The sequence below is a fragment of the Schistocerca americana genome, chromosome 5 (assembly GCF_021461395.2).
Source record: "Schistocerca americana isolate TAMUIC-IGC-003095 chromosome 5, iqSchAmer2.1, whole genome shotgun sequence".
NCBI lineage: Eukaryota > Metazoa > Arthropoda > Insecta > Orthoptera > Acrididae > Schistocerca > Schistocerca americana.
In genome coordinates this window covers 446,555,126-446,578,503 of record NC_060123.1, presented here as the reverse complement: position 1 = coordinate 446,578,503, position 23,378 = coordinate 446,555,126, and the positions used below count along the sequence as shown (strand labels likewise).

Below are 23,378 nucleotides of genomic sequence, written 5' to 3'. Positions count from 1 at the left end.
ATTGGTACAATGTCTTGCCACATTTCAACTGGACAAAAGTTAGCAGTGGCTGTGGACACCTTTGAATGGAGACTGGGGGCCGTCCTGGCACCTAGAGGGGCAGGTGGTTCTGAACATACAATCAAATTTGAGTCAAAGGTGCTAAATGCCGCACATAAGAGATACTCACAAATCGAAAAAGAGGTCCTCACAAACATTTTTGCACTGAAGAAATTCCATGTATTCCTATACGGAATAAAGTTTCACCTCATTGTGGATCATAAGCCATTGATCTATGTCTTCAGTCCTACAGCAAAGCTACCCAAGAGGACTGCCCGTGAATTCAGCACTGGGCACTCTTTTTCAGTAGGTACAATATCAAAATTCAATTTTGCAGTACCACTCAATATGCCAAACAGATGCCCTGTGCCATCTCCCAGTGGGCCCCAACCCAGAGTTCGACCCAGTCGACATCTTGTGCTTGTTGGAAGCACTGCCTGTCCAGGCAGTCGATGGTTTTCCCATCTGCTACAGCCGTGGCCAAGGACATCATCTTACACAGTCATGTAAGAGGGCCGGCTGGATCACAGTCCTGGTTGGGACTCCAATCCATTGTGGAATTACTTCCAACTCCACCACCAGCTAATTCTGATGGACAGAGTTATACTACTAACCACAGATCAGTGGTCACCCTAGGTAGTCCCACTGGAACCTCAGTGGCCAACAATCTTATGGCTCTTGCACCAAGGTCAATGGGGTGTCTCACGAACTGAACTGCTCTTCCAGTTCCATGTGTACTGGGCAGGTATACACTGGCAGGCTGAGCATCTTGTCTGCAACTGTCATCAGTGTGAACACAGGAAGTGGCTCCCCACCAAAATATTCTCATCCTGGTCGATGCCCTCATGCCGCTGGGAGCATGTTCATGTTGACTTCATGGGCTCTTGCCTGTATACTACCTGGCTGATTGTCCTCAATGTGTACTCCAACTTTCTGTACATGGTCAGCTGCCCACCCATGAGTGCAGAGGATGGTTGCAGCAATCAACTGTATTTTCTTGATTGAAGGACTTCCTCTCACCCTGGTGTCAGGCAATGTACCACGATTTGCTCCCAGGTTTTTGACAAGTCTGACTGCAGTAATGACATTCAACACCTACTATCTCTGCCTTTCCATGTTCTATCTCTGGTGAGGCTAAAAGACTTGGGTGAACTTTCAAAACACAGATGAAGAAATATATGACTGATGCTCTTACGCTGAGGCAATAACACTTTTTTTGAGTTCCTGCAGGTAAACACCTACAGGGGTGAAGGCTCCGGTGGAAGTCCTCCATGGCCATCAGCTCAGCATGCTCCTCCATCTCATGTTGCCAATGTCTGTTGGGCAATCCCCAGTGCTGTTTCCATGCTTCCATCTGGTCACACATGTGTGTGTGTGTGTGTGTGTGTGTGTGTGTGTGTGTGTGTGTGTACGAACGTACACAGAGTTTCAGACAGGAAGACAAGTGGATTCTGGTGGTTGTCTGGCTACAGTGAGGAAGCCAAATATTCACTCAAGCTGCAGGGGACATGCCATCAAAATCAGCTGTGCCTATGTTGGGGGACCCAGTTGCCGCCTGCGGTCTTTCTAGTGGACACCCATCACAGCAACACCACCTTTTATTTCTCGTCTGCCAGATCCTCTACTATCTCCCTTCCTGCTTCAAAGCTGTTCCTGCCTCCTGGTTTTCAGCCCTGTTCACCAGTCCTGACTGTGTCCTCATCTCCCTCTGTTTATAGGCTGCCTAAGAAGAACCAGATGTTGGAAGGAGGTTAGACTGCTGTACTGGCCCCACCGGCAGTGTTTCCACCACTGCAGCTCCCTTCCATGCTGGGATCCAACACCACTGCAGTTCTCTTCCATTCTGGGATCCAATGTGGACACGGAGTGGCCTCCACTACCAGCATTGACGCTACAATGACTGCAATTGCAATGTCGGGCAGAGCCCTTCTGGCTGCACATTCCAGTCTGCATTGACCGGCAGCTGGTTAAACCGGAGGGGGCATCCAGCATTTCCAAAGACATCAGCCTGGTTTGGAGCACTGTGCTGGTGCCTGGCTGAGAGGATGTCAGCTAGCTGAGTCACTGCTCACCACTTCCACAAGGAAGAAGAGATGTGATAATTCACTGGGCTATCACCTAGATGTTGGACTCAAGCCAGTGTTGGATGTTGTCATACGACTGGCCCATCTAACATGACAGTCACTTCTTGTCACTACAATAAAGCATGGTCAATTGATGGGATACGCTGCAGCCAAATGGTCATTCATGAAGGCTTTGCAAGTGCCTCTCAGTGCCACCTGTAATATGCTGTCTACGTATGCGGTCACCACCCACAAATTACCCTCCCTCTGTGCTCTCATCATGCTATTTACTATGCTAGCTAGAACCATACTGTACCCATTTTATCATATGGGTATGCCATACATTGTATCCATTGTGAATTATTGTCCGGTGAGACAGTGAGATTATTAAATATACTTGTTCCAGAGGTGTTGTCTCATGGTGTTTTTTTTAGTTGTGTGTTACAAAAAGTATGAACACAAATATTATATACATGATGAAGCATATACTCAGTATTTGTTTAAATAACTAAAATATGTATTTGATGTTGCTGCTATTGTTTCATACTTTGTGGCAATAGTTCTCTGATGCAGTGTTAAACTTTAAATTTATTTTGATGCATTGATTTATATTAATGGCCTATTCTCTGCAGAACTGGGTTAGACTACATTCAAGTCTGCCTTCTTAATCCATAATGGTTAATACAATGTTCAGTATATTCTTGTTAGTCACAAACTGTACTCAATTACAAATTTAATTTAGCTCAAATATTTGCTTTCAGAAGCTGTATTGTACAATAAATATTTACTACAAATGGAGTGATCTACTGTGCCAGGAACAAAATCTAAATTAATGTAATGTTTCTCTATTAGGTGCTCCTGCAGTCTACATGCCATGTACAGAGATTATTTTCAGGTAACCTTAGAACCCAAGACAATGTTCAATGGAAAGTGTTTGTATCATTGGACATAAATGCATAGTCATTTCTAACTCCTTCCATATCTCTGACAGCAGTGAAAAAATACATTATTGCACTATTCTCACCAGTCAAAAAACAGATCGCCACTAGTATACCCGAACCAAAATCATCTGATGCTAGCATTATTGTCACTACTAACTGACAAACATTTACGCCATGTGTTGATTTGATACAATCTATGTTTTGTCTACTATTTTTCAGCAGATCACATTGTAAATCCTACGTAAACATTATCATCATGTCCTTACTATGTTGTCCCCATTTTTTTATGAATCTGAACAGTCTTTCATTTTATCTAGCTGTGCACTAATGTCAATACTGTGGTACTGATTACTGTTGATGCCAAAATGAGTAGTAAGTTGTAGCCTTGCAAGTTCTTCAGAATGTACTGAGTCATATAACATCCAGAATTTTATGTAAAGATACACTTTCCACAATTTTATCTGTAACACTTCACATGTTAGCCCCACAATAAATATACCATTAAACTAAGAAATGACTGAAGTTTGCGGTACTGAAGTTTTGATCTGTGGCATCAAGATGATAGACATCCCTATTTCAAACTTATACAACATGGCAACCATGTTGCCACTCATTACACATGCAAACAGACACAAATAATATGAAAAATGTTTAATTGCTGAAATAACATGAAACTGTTGTGGGTGAAATAATGAATGAAGACACAGCAAAATGAATACTAACATAAAAGTCAAGCAAACAAAATCTTCAATAATCAACAAAGCCACAATTAAAAATACTTAAAAGAAAAATTGGTATCAGAAATTTCACTTGACCTGTTTAGTTGTTTTTGAGTATGTGATACCACACAGTTAAAAAGAACACTGGGGAGGGGGAGGGGGGGGGGGGGGGAGGGGGTTACCGGGAATTCCACTTCGCCTATATGGCTCAAACAAAATCCATGACACCACAGAACTACATACAACTTCACAGATTTAGTGTTAAATGCTTCATTTGACCTATATAGCTAAAACAAAGTCCATGGTATCACAAAACAAAACTTGCTTACATAACTAATTTCTAAGGCCTAACTTCACCAATGTAGATAAAAACATTCCATGATACCAACCAACCACAATCCAACATAACTGACAGCCACTAACAATGACACAAGAATTCATAAAAACATTGCATTAACACAGATTTCAGTATACAAGAAAGAAATGTGCATATATACAATTACCACACATATTCCAATATTCTCTCTCTCTCTCAAATCCCTACAAGAAGAAAATGAATCCAACACATTAGTAATCCCCTCCTCAAATAATTTTCTTATTTAAACCCACTAATACCCATTGTGTACATCTCCCCACCTGCCCCTGAAACAACAGCCGACCACATCCATGTTCTGACAACATGAATATCTCTCCCAATCTTTACCTTCCCAAATGCAGACTAAATTTTGACTAAAGCATTCCCCCTTTCTCCTCCCCCCCCCCCCCCTACCCAACTGTCCCTATACTTAATAAAATATGTACATACCTCCCTGAAAAACAAAAACCAGTCTAACACAATCTGGTTACTAAGCCCATCTCATGAGCACACAATTCAATCAACAAGCGATAGCAAAAATAATGTCAGCACCATCTCCCAAATGGCCTGCCTAGAATTTTCAAACTAGGAACCCTTTTGGAGATAATGTCATTCATTGTCCAACCAACAAAGCCACAGATACTGGCCCCTGGTCTGAGATGCAGCAACTTTGGTCAGTCTCATATCTTCTCACAAACATAACACCTCACATACTGTGCAAGTCAACTGAACACCAGTGGGAATGACCAGCCTCTGTGTCAACCTCAGCCCTGAAGTATCACTGGATGCGGATACAGAGGGGCATGTGGTCAGCACACCGCTCTCCCGGCTGTTGTCAGTTTTCACAACTGGTGTCACTACTTCTCAATCAAGTAGCTCCTCAATTGGCCTCACAATGGCTGAGTGCACTCCACTTCCGAACAGCACTCACCAGACCTGGATGGTGACCCATCCAAGTGCTAGCCAAGCCTGACAGTGCTTAACTTTAGTGATATGATGGGAACCAGTGTTATACCACTACAGCAAGGCCGTTGGCATAAGTTAACTGAATAACTACAGGAATTTAATCAAAGTCAACTTATCATGCCCCATTGTGGCTTTCAGGAACCTACTGGTGAACTTCACTGTCATATTCATAACCAGCTAACAAAAAACCAAAGAATAAAATTACATCTCCAGTCATAAACAACACATTGCACTAAAAACCCAAAAATGAATATATTTCCCATAATGGCCAACATCAAAATAACTCACTAACAAACTGCTGCAAACTCTTCCTGTATTACTCTCACAAACAGCACACAGGGAATCCAATCAATCACAATTTAAAAACACAAACGCCCCACACTAGTGAGTGTCATCACATACTACAACACTTGCTCTGTAAACACAATACATTTCAGATATGCTGTTCCACTATGTCATCGCACAGTACAACAGTTATGTCACAGGTCAAAGCAGCCAGGTTTCACTTTTTGCTGGAATTAGTTTGATTCATTGTGACTATCCCCCTTATAAAGTTTGATCATTGGATCAAAAGATTTTATATGCACTGATTTCATCAGGAAAACCAACAGTTTTTCTAACCTGTAGTTTGTCTTCTCGTCCAGATAACAATATTCGACAAAACAGAAGACTGGGGTACCACCAATCAGCTTTGATCCATCACGACATCTAGAGGGCAGGCACCCATATTTCAAGTGTGTACAGTATGGTGACCATGACTTTACTCATTACACATGCTGACACAAAAAGTATGAGAAATATTTAACTGCAGAAGTACAATGAAACTAATAGGATAACTGTGGGAGTTAATAGATTTTAGCTGGGAATAAACTAAATATACAACAATTGCAATAATGAAGCCGTACTAAAAAAAAAAAAAAAATTAAATAAATAAAAATGAGTGTGTGTGTGTGTGTGTGTGTGTGTGTGTGTGTGCGGAGCTCGTATTGGAAACTTCACTTGACATATATAGCTCAGCAAAGTACACAATACCTCAACCCCTGCACAACTCCAAAACCCAGAACCGTAAATGTCACTTGACCCCTACAGTATGGTCAGGAACAGTTTGACAGGCTTGTAAGTGTGTTTCAGGGTAGGTTGCGCTGAGAAATAGTTGTGAAAAAAAATCTGATATGTTGCATCATTTACGAGTTAGCCACTCAGGTCGTTACACACCCAAATACAAGCAGCTCACCAGGGATGGTGTCACAAAATGTGTTCTTAATTTGGTTTCCTGAAAGTGAACAAAAGAGCAATCAAAAACTGGCTAAGGAACAGAAGTAAGAATCAAACCTAAGCCAAAAGCTGAGCAGCCTTGTGCACTGTCATCTATGCGTGAGAGCAAGTGGTGCTAATAGTGTCTGGTGGGCCACTTGAATTTGTGTGTGCAGTGGCCTGATTGGCAAACTTCAATGGTAATTAGCTCAGAAATGGTGCAACATATTGGCTTTTTTCTTAACAATTATTTCTTGGCACACTGTACTGAATTTTTTTCTACATCTACATCTACACCCATACTCCGCAATCCACCTGACGGTGTGTGGGGAAGGGTACCCTGAGTACCTCAATTGGTTCTCCCTTCTATTCCAGTCTCGTATTGTTCGTGGAAAGAAGGATTGTCGGTATGCTTCTGTGTGGGCTCTAATCTCTCTGATTTTATCCTCATGGTCTCTTCACGAGATACACGTAGGAGGGAGCAATATAATGCTTGACTCTTCGGTGAAGGTATGTTCTCGAAACTTCAACAAAAGCCTGTACCGAGCTACTGAGCGTCTCTCTTGCAGAGTCTTCCACTGGAGTTTATCTATCATCTCCATACCGCTTTTGCGATTACTAAATGATCCTGTAACGAAGCACGCTGCTCTCCGTCGGATCTTCTCTATCTCTTCTATCAACCCTATCCGGTATGGATCCGACACCGTTGAGCAGTATTCAAGCAGTGGGCGAACTAGTGTACTGTAACCTACTTCCTTTGTTTTCGAATTGCATTTCCTTAGGATTCTTCCAATGAATCTCAGTCTGGCATCTGCTTTACCGACGATTAATTTTATATCGTCATTCCATTTAAAATCATTCCTAATGCCTACTCCCAGATAAGTTATGGAATTAACTGCTTCCAGTTGCCTACCTGCTATATTGTAGCTAAATGATAAAGGATCTTTCTTTCTGTGTATTCGCAGCACATTACACTTGTCTACATTGAGATTCAATTGCCATTCCCTGCACCATGCATCAATTCGCTGCAGATCCTCCGGCATTTCAGCACAATTTTCCATTGTTACAACTTCACAATACACTACAGCATCATTCGCAAAAAGCCTCAGTGAACTTCCAATGTTGTCCACAACGTCATTTATATATATTGTGAATAGCAACGGTCCTACGGCACTCCCCTGCGGCACACCTGAAATCACTCTAACTTCGGAAGACCTCTCCATTGAGAGTTACCTGCTGCGTTCTGTCATCTAGGAACTCTTCAATCCAATCACACAATTGGTCTGATAGTCCATATGCTCTTACTTTCTTCATTAAATGACTGTGGGGAACTGTATCAAATGCCTTGCGGAAGTCAAGAAACACGGCATCTACCTGGGAACCCGTGTCTCTGGCCCTCCGAGTCTCGTGGACGAATAGCGCGAGCTGGGTTTCACACGATCGTCTCATGCTGATTCCTACAGAGTAGATTTCTAGGCTCCAGAAAAGTCATTATACTCGAACATAATACGTGTTCCAAAATTCTACAACTGATCGACGTTAGAGATATAGGTCTATAGTTCTGTTCGACTTCCCTTCTTGAAAACTGGGATGACCTGTGCCCTTTTCCAATCTTTTGGAACGCTACGCTCTTCTAGAGACCCACGGTACACCGCTGCAAGAAGGGGGGCAAGTTCCTTCCCGTACTCTGTGTAAAATCGAACTGGTACCCCATCAGGTCCAGCGGCCTTTCCTCTTTTGAGCGATTTTAATTGTTTTTCTATCCCTCGGTCATCTATTTCGATATGTACCATTTTGTCATCTGTGCGACAGTCTAGAGAAGGAACTACAGTGCAGTCTTCCTCTGTGAAACAGCTTTGTAACAAGACATTTAGTATTTCGGCCTTTAGTCTGTCATCCTCTGTTTCAGTACTATTTTGGTCACAGAGTGTCTGGATATTTTGTTTTGATCCACCTACCGCTTTGACATAAGACCAAAATTTTTAGGATTTTCAGCCAAGTCAGTACATAGAACTTTACTTTCGAATTCATTGAACGCCTCTCGCATAGCCCTCCTCACACTACATTTCGCTTCGTGTAATTTTTGTTTGTCTGCAAGGCTGTGGCTATGTTTATGTTTGCTGTGAAGTTTTCTCTGCTTCCGTAGCAGTTTTCTAACTCGGTTGTTTTACCACGGTAGCTATTTTCCATCTCTTACGATCTTGCTTGGCACATACTCATCTAATACATATTGTACGACGGTTTTGAACGTTGTCCACTGATCCTCAACACTATATGCACTAGAGACAAAACTTTTGTGTTGAGGCGTCAAGTACTCTGAAATCTGCTTTTTGTCACTTTTGCTAAAATGAAAAAATTTCCTACCTCTTTTAATATTTCTATTTACGGCTGAAATCATCGATGCAGTAACCGCTTTATGATCGCTGATCCCTGTTCTGCGTTAACTGTTTCAAATAGTTCGGGTCCGTTTGTCACCAGGAGGTCTAATATGTTATCGCCATGAGTCGGTTCTCCGTTTAACTGCTCAAGGTAGTTTTCAGATAAAGTACTTAAAAAAATTTCACTGGATTCTTTGTCCCTGCCACCCGTTATGAACGTTTGAGTCTCCCAGTCTATATCCGGCAAATTAAAATCTCCGCCCAGAACTATAACATGGTGGGGAAATCTACCCAAAATATTATCCAAATTATCCATCAGGTGCTCAGCCACAACAGCTGCTGAGCCAGGGGGCCTATAGAGACATCCAATTACCATGTCTGAGCCTGCTTTAAGCATGACCTTCACCCAAATTATTTCACATTTCGGATCTCCGTCAATTTCCTTCGATACTATTGCACTTCTTATCGCTATAAACACACCTCCCCCTTCACTGTCCAGCCTGTCTCTGTGGTATACATTCCAATCTGAGTTTAGGATTTCATTACTGTTTATGTCTGGTTTCAGCTAACTTTCTGTCCCTAGTACTATATGGGCGTTGTGACCGTTTATTAATGAGAGCAGTTCTGGGACCTTTCTATAGACGCTACTGCAGTTTACTATTAGCACATTAATATTGTTATTCCCTGTTGCATTTTGCCTACTCCTACCTTGCCGCATCTCAGGAGGTGTATTGTCGGGCCTAGGGAGGGAATTCTCTAAGCTAAAAAACCCACATGTGCACTCCACACGTACTCCGCTACCCTTGTAGCCGCTTCCTGCATGTAGTGCACACCTGACCTATTCAGGGGGACCCTACATTTCTCCACCCGACAGCGGAGGTCGAGAAATTTGCATCCCAGATCTCCGCAGAATCGTCTGAGCCTCTGGTTTAAGCCTTCCACTCGGCCCAAAACCAGAGGTTCGCGATCGGTTCTGGGAACGATACTACAAATAGTTAGCTCTGATTCCATCCTGCGAGCGATGCTTTCCGCCTTCACCAATTCTGCCAACCGCCTGTACGAACTGAGGATGACCTCTGAACCCAGACGGCAGGAGTCATTGGTGCTGACATGAGCAACAATTTGCAGTCGGGTGCACCCAGTGCTCTCTATCGCCGCCGGCAGGACCTCCTCCACATCTCGGATGAGACCCCCCGGCAAGCAGACAGAGTGAACACTGGTCTTCTTCCCCGACCTTTCCACTATTTCCCTAAGGGGCTCCATCACCCGCCTAATGTTGGAGCTCCCAATAACTAATAAACCCCTCCCCCCATGTGCCTGCTTGGACCTTGCTGAAGGAGCGGCCACATGTCCACTCACAGGCAGAGTGGGCGATGCCACATGGCCAGCCTCCACATTGACCCTCCGCCTCATGCGCCGTGAATGCTGCTGAACCTGCCACTCCCCTTGGGGAGAGGGCGGCCCAACTGCGCCCGGTACCCGTGAAGATGTCTCAACAGCAGGGACAGTGGGTGAAGCATGTAACACCTGGGTTGCACCATGCGACGCTCCAGACTCCCCACTGCCGCTACACTCTGAGGCAGCAGCCTGAAGACGGCTGACTGCGGCCATCAACACGTTCAGCTGTTCACGAACAGTGGCCAGCTCCTCCTGCTTCCATACACAGCAGTCACACATCCTATCCATCCTAAGAAATCAATTTACTGTAGAGAGTTAATCAACTTTTAACTAGACTGCTAATTCACTAAAGGCGGCTGATTGTTGACTAAACTATGGTTGCTAGCCACTTCTTGTAGAAAACAATGAAAATAGCACTAACTGTCTCTGGACTGTATTGAAAACAAACACTAGCACTACTGGCACTATGGTTGACTAAAGGGACTCTCTCTGACTGTATTTAAAACAAAGACAAAATCTATGGAACACTATTACTAGCACTCAACAATTAAAGCTTCCTAACAGCAAAAACACACAGAAGAAGAAGTGACAAGAAAGAAAAATACAGTTAATACTCAAATTAACGTAGCTCGCTGCACCGCAGATGTGAAGCAGACGGCAGTTACGAAGACACTGAGTTATTTCTCAGTGCAACCTACACTGCAACACCCTTACCAGCTTTTCATATTGTTTCTGTCCACCAAGTACAGCTCAAAGGAAATCCAGAATACCATAAAACCAAACACACAGTTCATCAAATCTGGTATCAAACACTTCATTTGATCTATATAGCTTAAACAAAGTCTGCAGTACCACAAAACCAAAACTCGCTTACACAACTAATATCAAAAACGTAAACTCACCAACACTGGTAAACCAATATCCACAATAAGCACTGACCACAACATAACATAATTACCAAACACTAACAACACAAACCAAAAATTCATACAAACCAGTTTTGATTCATAAGTGCCATCCAGAAATTAACAACTGTTTAGTGCAAAAAATGAAAAACACAATATTTATTGAAAAAACAGTTGTGTTACATTCATCAAGCTTCCTTCACTTCTCTATATATTATCACCCTACATTTAAATATGTGTCATATCTGGCCATGGGCTTCAGAATTCCCAAGTTATACCCTTCAGCTGCCAAATCATTAAGCCCAGCTATTCCAACCAGATTAAAATGTAACCACTTTGTTGGGCTACATGAGTCAACACTTAACATAGATTCTTGAAGTTTGAAGAAATCGGGGTACCTGTTCGCTTAAGCTTGCTCCATTTGAAAATTAGAGCCTGGATTTATGGTCAGGCAAATTATGTTTTCATCTTACTCTGTTGAAATAATGTGGCTGAAATAGTTCATTTGGCTTACAGTTTATTTATTGCACCACAAATGATGTCATGCACATGTCACAAGAGTTGATACAAGATTGCATCAGAACCAGTTATAAAACTGTGCCTCACAAAAATTGTAACTAAAACTGCCCACCATCAGTTGTTGGCACTGAGGATTACATAGATTATAACAATCAGAAAATCACTGTTTACATTGTTTAATGTAGTTATTTTAATGATTTCAAATACAAGTTGAATTGCAGAATTTAGATGTATAAATAGTTAATAATATTCCAAAATAGCAAACAAGTTGAAATAATATTGTTTACATCACCAAAAAGAAGTGGTTTTACAATAATACATAGTTTACAAAGCTGAATATCCTTTTAATTACTGCATGGATTCCACTGACAATCTGCTTCCTAAGACTTTTCATTAATCTGAATCGAAATAACATTCAGGTTTTGTAGTTATGAATATGATTTTTAGTATTTGTTTATGTTTGTTGACTTTTTTAAAGCTGTACCACAGACGCAAATGATGGAGCTGTGGTCACAGCCAACACAAGCAAATAGTGCTCAGCACATACTGAACCACGCATGCATATTCACCGTTACTCCAAATTTTGGCAATGGTGCAATGGGTACCAACTCACACAAGACAAAGCAGGCAGTCAGTGCGAGCTGGACAACACAACGTGACACACATTTCCAGTCTTTCTCGCTGTGTACCACATGAGGAAAGTTACCACAACTCCCCACAAATGCTTGAGTTTTGATTCTTTTGTCCCACCATGAAAGACATGATGCTCTTCGAGTTGTGCCAGAAACTGACCATTGAGATGCGACCTATGGTTCACATGGTCACATAATGTGCTTATTACTGGAGCATGCGTCCTCCAGGATCAGTGATCGAGCCATACCATAAGTGCAGTGTATACAGGCATTAAAGATAACAGTCTGTTTGTAACATCTAGCAAGGTATGGCCAAATAAATGTACATCACTGACTAAACAACTCTCATCAGTTCCTTTCACCAAGCCTCATACTTTGACATAGTGCATGGGTGTAGCAGTAAAGCCAGTTCACTACATGTCTTGAACTGTAAAAAGCAATAACAAACGTCCACCCTTCATTGGTGACCCTGATGTGATCTGAGACTAACATATGGCGATGAATGTTCGTCAGTATGAGTAATGTGGAACCACAGGTGGACTGGTTCTTACCCTCCCGTGTCTCAACAGTGCTTTATAGAGACAAATTATCAACTTTTTTGGGTGAAAACACACACACACACACACACACACACACACACACACACACATTCTTTTTTTGTGGGTATGCTTTGCTCTTTTTTCATATACTGTCTTATTTCCATTGTGTGCCTTCCCCTAGCACACGAACTTGGCTCTTGGCCAAGATGGCGACTTTAGAAAAACTACAAAAGAATATACAAGACCTGCTCATGCACAACCAGAGGCTAGAGAGTAAGTTACAGGTGCGCTCTGCACAACCATGAACTCTGCAGACCCGCAGACAGCTCCGGAAAATCTCGGTGCACAAAGCCCTGCTACACTGATGGTGCCTGCTGGAGCGGTGGCAAGCACTGGAAGGGTGTTGGTTAGGCTGCCAACCTTTTGGTTCTGTGACCTGGTCATGTGGTTCAGCCAAGTGGAGGCAGTCTCCATGAGTAAAAACATAACCTGTGACCTCGCAAAATTTGGGCACATAGTAAGCCAGCTTGACCAAAACTACACTGCTGAAGTATGGGACATAATCACCACCGCGCCAACATAGTCCTCTTACAGATGTCTCAAGAAAGAAGTATTCTGTTGGATCTTGTCATCTGAGGAACAATGAGTGCACCAATTGCTGCACCAAAAGGTATGTGGCAACCGGAGACCTTCACAGTCCCTGCAACACTTGCGGAGCCTCACGCTATCTGACATGGTAATGAAATTAATGTTATTCACTATCTCGGTGTGCAGCTTTCCTGTTCAGGTACAGGTGGTAACAGCAGTGTAGAAAGAGATGCAGAGCTGGAGGCTGTTGCAAACTTGCCCGACCGGGTGCATGATGCAATGCTTACAGTGCCTGGTACAGTGGCTGTGGCAGCTTATGACACCATCCCCCCATCTCAGCAGCAGCTAATGCCTCCTGCAGCCTCCACCAAGGATGGCAACCTGCACCAGTTAGTTCACAACTTGGCCACACAAGTGGCAGCTCTCACCACACAGGTTGACCAGTTGGCACTTTCATGGGCAGAGGGCAGCAGGCACCATAGCAGCAGCTGATCCAGCAACCACCAGACTGGCTCGCGCAACAGGCAGTGCAGCTCCAGCCATTTTGACAGTACTCTGCTGACAGCAGAGCAGCTGCTGAGCAACTTCAGCTGCTACCACACATGCTTCAGCAACAAAGCATATGTTGTGGATCCAGATCTGTCAATATTCCACTGTTCTATGCTAAGAGACAACAGGCTAGATGAGGCACTCTCTTTCACTGCAGCAAACAGTTCAGCCATTAAAATGCATGGCAAACACAACTGTAATTTTGATCTCGGACTATGCACATTCTCATGGGCATTTACTGTGTCTGACATCAAGGAGCCAATCCTGGGAGCAAACTTTCTCAGCCACTACAGGCTGCTAGCTGATGTTGTTCACAGTCGGCTCACTGATGCAGAAACAAATTTAAAGATAGTGGGAGAGTGCTGGAGACCACATTCTACAGCATAAAACCTGTGAAATGCCCTGGACCTTATGCTGACAGTTTCTAAATATTTCCGGAACTCATCCACTTGGCTAGTGCACCAAATAACATCAAGCATTCAACAGTGCAGCACATAATAACTACATGTGGCCCACCCACATTGTGCCAACCACATCGACTCGCACCCGATAGACTCGAGGTAGCAAAGACCAAGTTTGAGGCCACGCTGCAGCAAGGCATCTTTGGCCATCTAGTAGCCCATGGTCATCTATGATGCATTTAATTCCAAAGAAGGCAATTTGTGGTGTCCTCTGGAGAATACTGCACCCTTAATTCACGAACAGTGCCAGATCAATATCTGGTACTGCACCTTCATAATTTTAGCCACGCCTTGGTGGGCTGTGACATGTTTAGTAAGATTGATTGCATAAAGTGTACACACAGATTCCAGTGGCACCCAAAGACATTCAGAAAACAGCTATTGTCACATCCTTTGGGCTTTTTGAAAGTCTGTTTACAACGTTCAGTCTTTGGAATGGAAAGCTGCCCAGCCCTTGTAGTGGTTCCTGGATAGCATCCTGCGATGCTTCCCATGTTATTTCATGTACTTCAGCGACGTCCAGGTGTTCTCAAAGTCACCCAAGCTCCACTGCCACCATCTAATGACCACCTTTCAGTACCTGAGTGAAGTCAGAATCATTATCAACCCAGTGAAGTGCACATTCAGTCCTTGGCCATTAATCACCCCTTTGGAATCAACGACACTATCAGAGAAAGTACAAGTGGTTCTGAAAATGCCGCATCCACAGATGCACAAAGAGTTATGCTGTTACCTCAGCATGTTGAACTTTTACTGCTACCATCTGCCCAACACTGCCAACCTGCAAGAACCTATGACTAAGGCATAGAGCTTTGCTGAGTCAAAACAGAATTTCGCGCAAGCAATGCTGCTCACGCATCATGTACAAAACATGGACGTATCCGTAATGGTGGATGGCAGCCAGACTGCCATTGCTGCAGTGTTACAGCTGCACAATCCCGGGAGCTGGCAGCCGCTTGGTTTTTTCTCAAATAAGTTATCGAAATTTAAACGCATTTGGAGTGCTTATGACCGGGAGCTGCTTGATGTGCGGCAGTGAAATACACTACTGGCCATTAACATTGCTACACCATGAAGATGATGTGCTACAGATGCGAAATTTAACAGACAGGAAGAAGATGCTGTGATACACAAATGATTAGCTTTTCAGAGCATTCACACAAGGTTGGCACTGGTGGCGACACCTACAACATGCTGACATGAGGAAAGTTTCCAACTGATTTCACATACACAAACAGAAGTTGACCGGTGTTGCCTGGTGAAATGTTGTTGTGATGCCTCGTGTAAGGAGGAGAAATGTGTACCATCACGTTTCCGACTTTGATAAAAGTCGGATTGTAGCCTATCGTGATTGCGGTTTACCGTATCACGACATTGCTGCTTGCGTTGGTCGAGATCCAATGACTGTTAGCAGAATATGGAATCGGTGGGTTCAGGAGGGTAATACGGAACGCTGTGCTGAATCCCAACAGCCTCGTATTACTAGCAGTCGAGATGACAGGTATCTTATCCACATGGCTGTAACGGATCGTACAGTCACGTCTCGATCCCTGAGTCAACAGATGGGGACGTTTGCAAGACAACAACCATCTGCACTAACAGTTCGACGACGTTTGCAGCAGCATGGACTACAGCTCGGAGACCATGGCTGCGGTTACCCTTGACGCTGCATCACAGACAGGAGCGCCTGCGATGGTGTACTCAACGATGAACCTGGGTGCAGGAATGGCAAAACATCATTTTTTTGGGTGAATCCAGGTTGTGTTTACAGCATCATGATGGTCACATCCATGTGTGGTGACATCGCAGTGAATGCACATTGGAAGCGTGTATTCGTCACTGCCATACTGGCGTATCACCTGGCCTGATGGTATGGGGTGCCATTGGTTATATGTATCGGTCACCTCTTGTTTGTATTGACGGCACTTTGAACAGTGGATGTTACATTTCAGATTTGTTAAGACCCGTGGGTCTACCCTTCATTCGATCCCTGTGAAACCCTACATTTCAGCAGGATAATGCACGACTGCATGTTGCAGGCCTTTCTGGATACAGAAAATGTTCGACTGCTGCCCTGGCCAGCACATTCTCCAGATCTCTCACCAATTGAAAACGTCTGGTCAATGGTGGCCAAGCAACTGGCTCATCACAATACACCAGTCACTACTCGTGATGAACTGTGGTATCATGTTGAAGCAGCATGGGCAGCTGTACCTGTACATGCCATCCAAGTTCTGTTTGACTCGATGCCCAGGCGTATCAAGACCGTTATTACGGCCAGAGGTGGTTGTTCTGGGTACTGATTTCTCAGGATCTATGCACCCGAATTGCGTGAAAATGTAATCACATGTCAGTTCTAGTATAATATATTTGTCCAATGAATACCTGTTTACCATTTGCATTTCTTCTTGGTGTAGCAATTTTTATGGCCAGTAGTGCACATCTGCCTGTTGGTGGAAACCTGACAATTTGTCATTTTCACTGACCATAAACTGATAACTCATACATTTCAAACCAATCAGTTCAAGTGTTCACCGCACCAACAGCATTTAGACTATGAGTCTCAATTTATGGCAGACATCCACCATATAGTTGCCGATCGCTTGTCCTCAGCGCATGTTGTAAAATTGCCCCCTGTGAACTTTCAGGCCATTTTCAAAGTACAGGACAATGATAAAAAGCTGCGCAGTTTCTACCATGACACCTCCAGCATCCTGTAACTGAAACTAGTGCCTGTCCTAGGCTCTACATGGAAGGTTTGGTGTGACATTTCCACTGGCACCCACCGACTGTTCTTTCCAGAGACATTCTGGTGCTGCGCCTTTGACCACAGACTATCACACTCTGACACCAACACCACTGCAACAGTCATGGCTGCACATTTCATCTGGCACAGGCTTCAGAAGGACTGCTGTGAATGGGCATGCACTTGCATAGTGTGCCAGTCCAGAGGCACATCCATGCCTGGCCCGGGATTCAGAAGGGATGCTGTGAAGGGGTATGCAGTTGCACAGCATGCCAGTGTACCAACATCAGGATGCACACTCATGCGCGCCTGGGTGCCTTTCCCAATGCAACACACTGATTGGTGCATCCTCACATGGATCCTGTCAACCCACTCCCTCTCTCACAAGGCAAGCATTATCTACAACCTACAGTGGACCCCTTCACTCACTAGCCAGAGGCAATGACCATCACGGACATCACTGCTGAGACCATCGAAACCTGGATGGCACACTTTGGATGTCCCAGTCACATGACAACAGACTGCGGCTGCTAGTTTGACTGGGAGTTGTTCACACACATTGATAGGCTGTGTGGCGTCCAATTACACAGAACGACAAGCTACCATCTGGCATTAAATGGCATGGCTGAACAGCCCCATAGGACTCTGAAAGCTGCCCTTACGTGCCATGACACTGGCTAGACAGAGTCACTCCCACTGGTGCTGCTGAGTCTGTGAGTAATGATGAAGGAGGAGATCAATGCGTCACCTCCGACCAAATTTATGGACAACCTCGCACAATCCCAAGAGATTTTCTAGAGGAAACACCACTCGCACACAATGCCACAGCCCCCACCCTGGCAGTACATCTATGCACTCACATGGCCAGCCTCAGAGTGGATGCACAGATGCGGCATGGCACTAGGTAAGTATTCATGCACACTGACCTGCAGCACTGCATGAGCATCATGCTGTGTACTGGTGCGGTACAGCTGCCTCTCTGGTTGCCCTAATCTGGGCTGCACTGCATGATTGCCTGTTGTGGCAACGCTGAGTAATGAGAGCAACAGGAAGCAGTCTGGAGTCTCAATTGACTGCATCAAGCCAGCTTACATCTTGACTTCTCCAGTACCCAACCTCTTCTTTGACCCAGTGGAAGATCTGACAACAGATAACACTCCCTCCACCAGTAGTCAGACAGAGCCCACACCCGTAGCTATTGGTGATGCACACCTGCAGCCAACTGTCACTGCGCCACCACATGTTCCTCCTACCACCTCCCCTACGCAGCCAGTGGTGTCACCCACACTGCGCCCACCAGAGGTGCAGGGGTCATTCCCACCAGCAAATTACATCACAGGCACCAGCCGCTAAATACGCTTGAAATGCTAATGCTTCACCATAAAAATGCCACACCACACAATGCAGCCAACATGTGCCCCAAACCACCATCTGCTGTAGAGATCCTGTCTCCAGATGGTTGTATCTGCAGCTGGTATCTCCAGTTGAGCTCTGGATACTGCATCCCGTGACAATGGCTGCTTGTCCGTTGTAGCTCCTGAACTCACATTCATGTCCCTGGGCCTCTGCTGCATCGGGCATTGAGGCCAGATCTGCATCTGCAGCAGTTTTAGTATCCCCATTCCTGTTGAGCTCCAGATATCGGCCTCTGTGTCACTGGGCTTGTCTGTCGCAGCTCTGGGACCTGTGTTTGAGTTGCAGCAAAACCATACTCATGCAACTTTATACGTAGTGTGCTGTCTTGAGCATTGAGGCTGGATTGAGTGCAGCGCAGTGCTTCTTCCACAACTGAGTCTGGCAGCAAACTTGTGTGACAGTGCAACTTCTGAACCTTGGATTTTTCATTCTAGATGTCATTCTGAACAGTTCAAATAGTGAACTTCATTAAATTTTACTGTATTAACTGTAGCACTAGTGAATGCTCTGTGTCATTATTAAGCTATCAGTGCATCAGCCATCAAGATGTCTTTCCAATTGACTCACAGCTGCATGCCTACACCGTGCATTGCTGTGGGCAGTTCACTGGCTGCTGCTGCTGCTGTCACTATCTCACCACACAACGACATGCCCTCTGCACTTTCACCACCCCTGCATGCTGACTTCACAGGCCACCACCCTTCCACTGCTGACCGGAGCTCCAACATCTTGATCGCACTGACGTCACCACACAGTGTGCAAACTCTAAATATAGGCACGTCACAGACTGATCACCATGTTTTCTTATAGCTGTGGAGTTCTGCTCTAAGGGCGGATCTGTGCAGTGGCTGTACCACAGAAACGTGCAAACAGCAGAACTGTGGTCCCAACTGACACAAGCAAACAGTGTGCAGCAATCATAGTCATGCACGTGCAGATTTACCGTTATGCCAAATTTTGGCAATGGTGCAACGTGCACTAGCCTGCATGAGACAAATCAGTCAGTCAGTGTGTGTTGGACAATGCAATGGGTCAAGCTAATGCGACTTCTCACAAACATGTTCACTAAGTCTTGCTCAGTTGTTCGTTTTTCAGAGTCTTTCACCCATTCAAAAAAGATGTGACATTTTGCCGGTCATGCTGAAATTCGACCATTCAGAGATGCGATCTTTGTTTTGCACAGTTCACACAGTCATGCAATGTGCTTGTCACTGCGGTGTGTACCCCCCAGGATCAGAGCTCAAGCCATACTTCCAGTGGAATGTGCCAGTACGCACATTAAAGATAAGAGTTTGCTTGTAAAATCTAGTGAGGTGTAGTGAAATGAATGTATGTCATTGACAAAACAACTCTCATCAATTTCCATCACGTTCCTCTCACCCAGCCTCTTCCCTGGACATAGTGCATGGGTGCAGCAGTAGAGCCAGTTCATTACACATCTAGGACTATAAGCGGTGATAACAAATGTACATGTTCCCACTGTACTTTTGGATTAAAACTATATTAAGTTGCCGCAGCGGTGTGGGGACATGAAAATTGTGGCGAAGAAGCACAATTCCTCAAGAAAGTATTCATTGCCTCCTGTTATGGGTGGCTCACAGTAGTTTTCTTAGTCTCACAATAATGATTTGCATTAATCATAGTGCCTTTTGGCAAGAAATCCACCAAAAGAAAAGCTTTACAATCCCAAAAGATGGCTGCTATGAACGTATGTGTTCAGACAGTCTGTTTGAATTTTCTTGTTTTCTCCAGGTGAGGGATGATACCAAGCAAGTGGTTAGCACTTGCTCACTGAGGTGCTGTGTGAGAGCTAGGTCTCATCACTAGCCACAATCCAGTCAAGAGAGACATATCCATTTGTTTATATGGCTTGATATTGGCCCAACAATGTCAATGGTGAGCCCATTCTCTGAGTTTTATATTGGTCACTCCATTGCTGCAGAACCCACTGTGCACAAATTTTGTTGTAGTTGAGATGTTGTGACATTATTTCACCAAGCAAGGAACAAGAAATGCCTGTAAACACAATGTGCAATTCATCAAGAATTACACACCTGTCTTGCAAGATTCTGCTGTTCACTGCAGTCTCCTGTGCTGAGTGATGGGCGTTCAGGCTGAATTTTGTTATGCACGTTTGTTTGGCCGCTTCACACAATTTTCTCATTTTTCTCTCATTCAGTACATTATCACCATATTCTTTTATCAGCTGATGGTAAATTTTGGTAGGGTTCATTGTTTGAGCAGTCAAAAATCAAGAAAACACTCCTTACCTCACAGTCAGCAGGATTTTCAATCATGCAGTTCATTTTGAACACACATCAACTGCACAATGGGGACTTCTTGCTACTTTCACTCACAGTATTAGGAGAACAGCTGTTATGGAGGCCAACTGACCATGAAAAGAAAGAGGAGTGAGCTCCAAAGTGGAAATGTGCCAATGGTCTGTAGTTGCTGGATGGCTGTGATATAAGAAATATTCAGTTATAGATGTTGACACATGTACCATACATGCAATAATAAAAACCATATTAAACAACAAAAAATACTTAACAAATAATGCCAACATTCATACCTTAAATATTTTTTAAAAAATCCAAACAAAATAACCTAAAACACTCCTAAGCCTCTCCCACAAACACAACTTAAACCACACCAACAAAACCTGCTTCTCACCCACCCATAGACCTATTCAGCTAATGACCCTAGGGCTAAACATTTTCCAATACCATAGTCCTCAATAAACTCTGAAATGGACAAAAATTACCAGGAACACGCTTCCTTCATCAGTATTCATCTAAATGAGAGTATAAGGTGGAAGAGCACTTCTTCCCCTCCCTATCACAAATTCAATGACCCCCCCCCAGCCCCCGCACCTCTCTGTTATATACGTGCAAGTCCTAGTATGATAATACTTACAGTCAATAGTAATAAATGCGGACCCCATTCCTGAACTACGCTTACAAAGAAAATGCATCCAAAACAATACACTCCTCTCCATTTCTCTACCACCCAAAAAACTACATCTGAACAACCAGTCCCTGAAACAAAACATTACCCCCCACCCCTTTCCATGCACACACACTACCACATAGCTGTAACACTATTATCCATCCCAAAATTTTGTTTCCTAAATGAAGTCTCATCAAACTACAACCATCCTCCCCAACTGCCCCATTATAATTAATAAATTCTAAACACACTTACAAAAATCACTCACAGTACAGATATGATTGCATTGGGAAGTATTTGTGCTGAGTGACAGCATTTATTTCATGTAATAAAGAGTACAGTCATCAGTCACAACTAAAGTTTATTGCATAACCAGGTTTCAGTCGTCATGTGGCTGTCTTCAGTGCAGTAAATGTAAGAAAACATTAAAACCACGTACATGCTTTCAGTCCCAACTGGACTATTCATCTCAACCTTTGGCATGAGTAGTCCAGTTGAGTATGTGCATATACATTATGTGATCAAAAGTATCCGGACACCTGACTGAAAATGGCTAACAAGTTCGTGGCGGCTTCCATCGTTAATGCTGGAATTCAATATGGTGTTGACCCACCCTTATCCTTGATGACAGCTTACACTCTCACAGGCATATGTTCAGTCAGGTGCTGGAAGGTTTCTTGGGGAATGACAGCCCATTCTTCATGGAGTGCTGCACCGAGGAGAGGTATCGATGTCGGCCGGTGAGACCTGGCATGAAGTCAGCGTTCCAAAACATCCCAAAGGTATTCTATAGGATTCAGGTCAGGACTCAGTGCAGGCCAGTCCATTATGAGGATGTTTTTGCCATGAAACAACTCCGCCACAGGCTGTGCATTATGAACAGGTGCTCGATCATGTTGAAAGATCCAATCACGATCCCGGAATTGCTCTTCGACAGTGGGAAGCAAGAAGGTGCTTAAAACATCATGTAGGCCTGTGTTATGATAGTGCCAAGCAAAACAACAAGTGGTGCAAGGCCCCCTCCATGAAAAACACACCCACGCCATAACACCACCGCCTCTGAATTTTACTATTGGCACTACACACGCTGGCAGATGACGTTAACTGGGTATTCGCCATACACACATCCTGCCATCGGATTGCCACATTGTGTTCCATGATTTGCCACTCCACACAACATTTTTCCACTGTACAATTGTCCATTGTTGACTCCTTCCACCAAGCGAGGTGTCATTTGGCATTCACCAGCATGATGTGTGGCTTATGAGTGGCCCTCGACCATGAAATCCAAGTTTTCTCACCTCCTGCCTAACTGTCATCGTACTTGAAATGGATCTTGATGCAGTTTGGAATTCCTGTGTGATGGTCCGGATAGATGTCTGCCTATTACACATTATGACCCCCTTCAACTGTCGGTGGTCTCTGTCAGTCATCAGACGAGGTTGGCCTGCACACTTTTGTGTTGTATGTGTCCCTTCACATTTCCACTTCACTATCACATCAGAAACAGTGGAACTAGGAATGTTTAGGAGTGTGTACAGACGTATGACACAAGTGACACCCAATCACCTGGCAACGTTTGAAGACCGAGTTCAACGGAGCTCCCCATTCTGTTCTCTCACTATGTCTAATGACTACTGAGGTCGCTGATATGGAGAACCTGGCAGTATGTTGCAGCACAATGCATCTAATATGAAAAACGTATTTTTTGGGGGTGTCCAGATACTTTTGATCACAAGGTGTATGTAGTTTTAACTTGCATTTACTGTGCTGAGGATGGCCACACAGTGACTGAAATCTGGATGTCCAATAAACATCAGTTGTGATTGGTTGCTGTACCCTTTACTACTTAACTCACAGTACAATTGCTGCAGTCACCTGTTGGAGCATAAAATTCAATAGGTGAATGTTATTGGGGAGGGGGTGGGGGGGGGGGGGGGAGGGGGGGGGGGGAAAGTCAT

At 44.1% G+C, this 23,378-nt stretch overlaps 1 protein-coding gene across 1 annotated transcript in view; it reads left to right on the top strand.

Annotated features, from left to right (window-relative positions):
- Positions 1-12,233, top strand: part of LOC124616425 (vegetative cell wall protein gp1-like) — a 50,717-nt gene extending 38,484 nt beyond the window's left edge. Inside the window, exon 4 of the mRNA XM_047144732.1 lies at positions 12,016-12,233. Coding sequence (XP_047000688.1) covers positions 12,016-12,233 — 218 coding nt within the window. The remainder of the gene's footprint in view (positions 1-12,015) is intronic.
- The last annotated feature ends 11,145 nt before the right edge of the window (positions 12,234-23,378 follow it).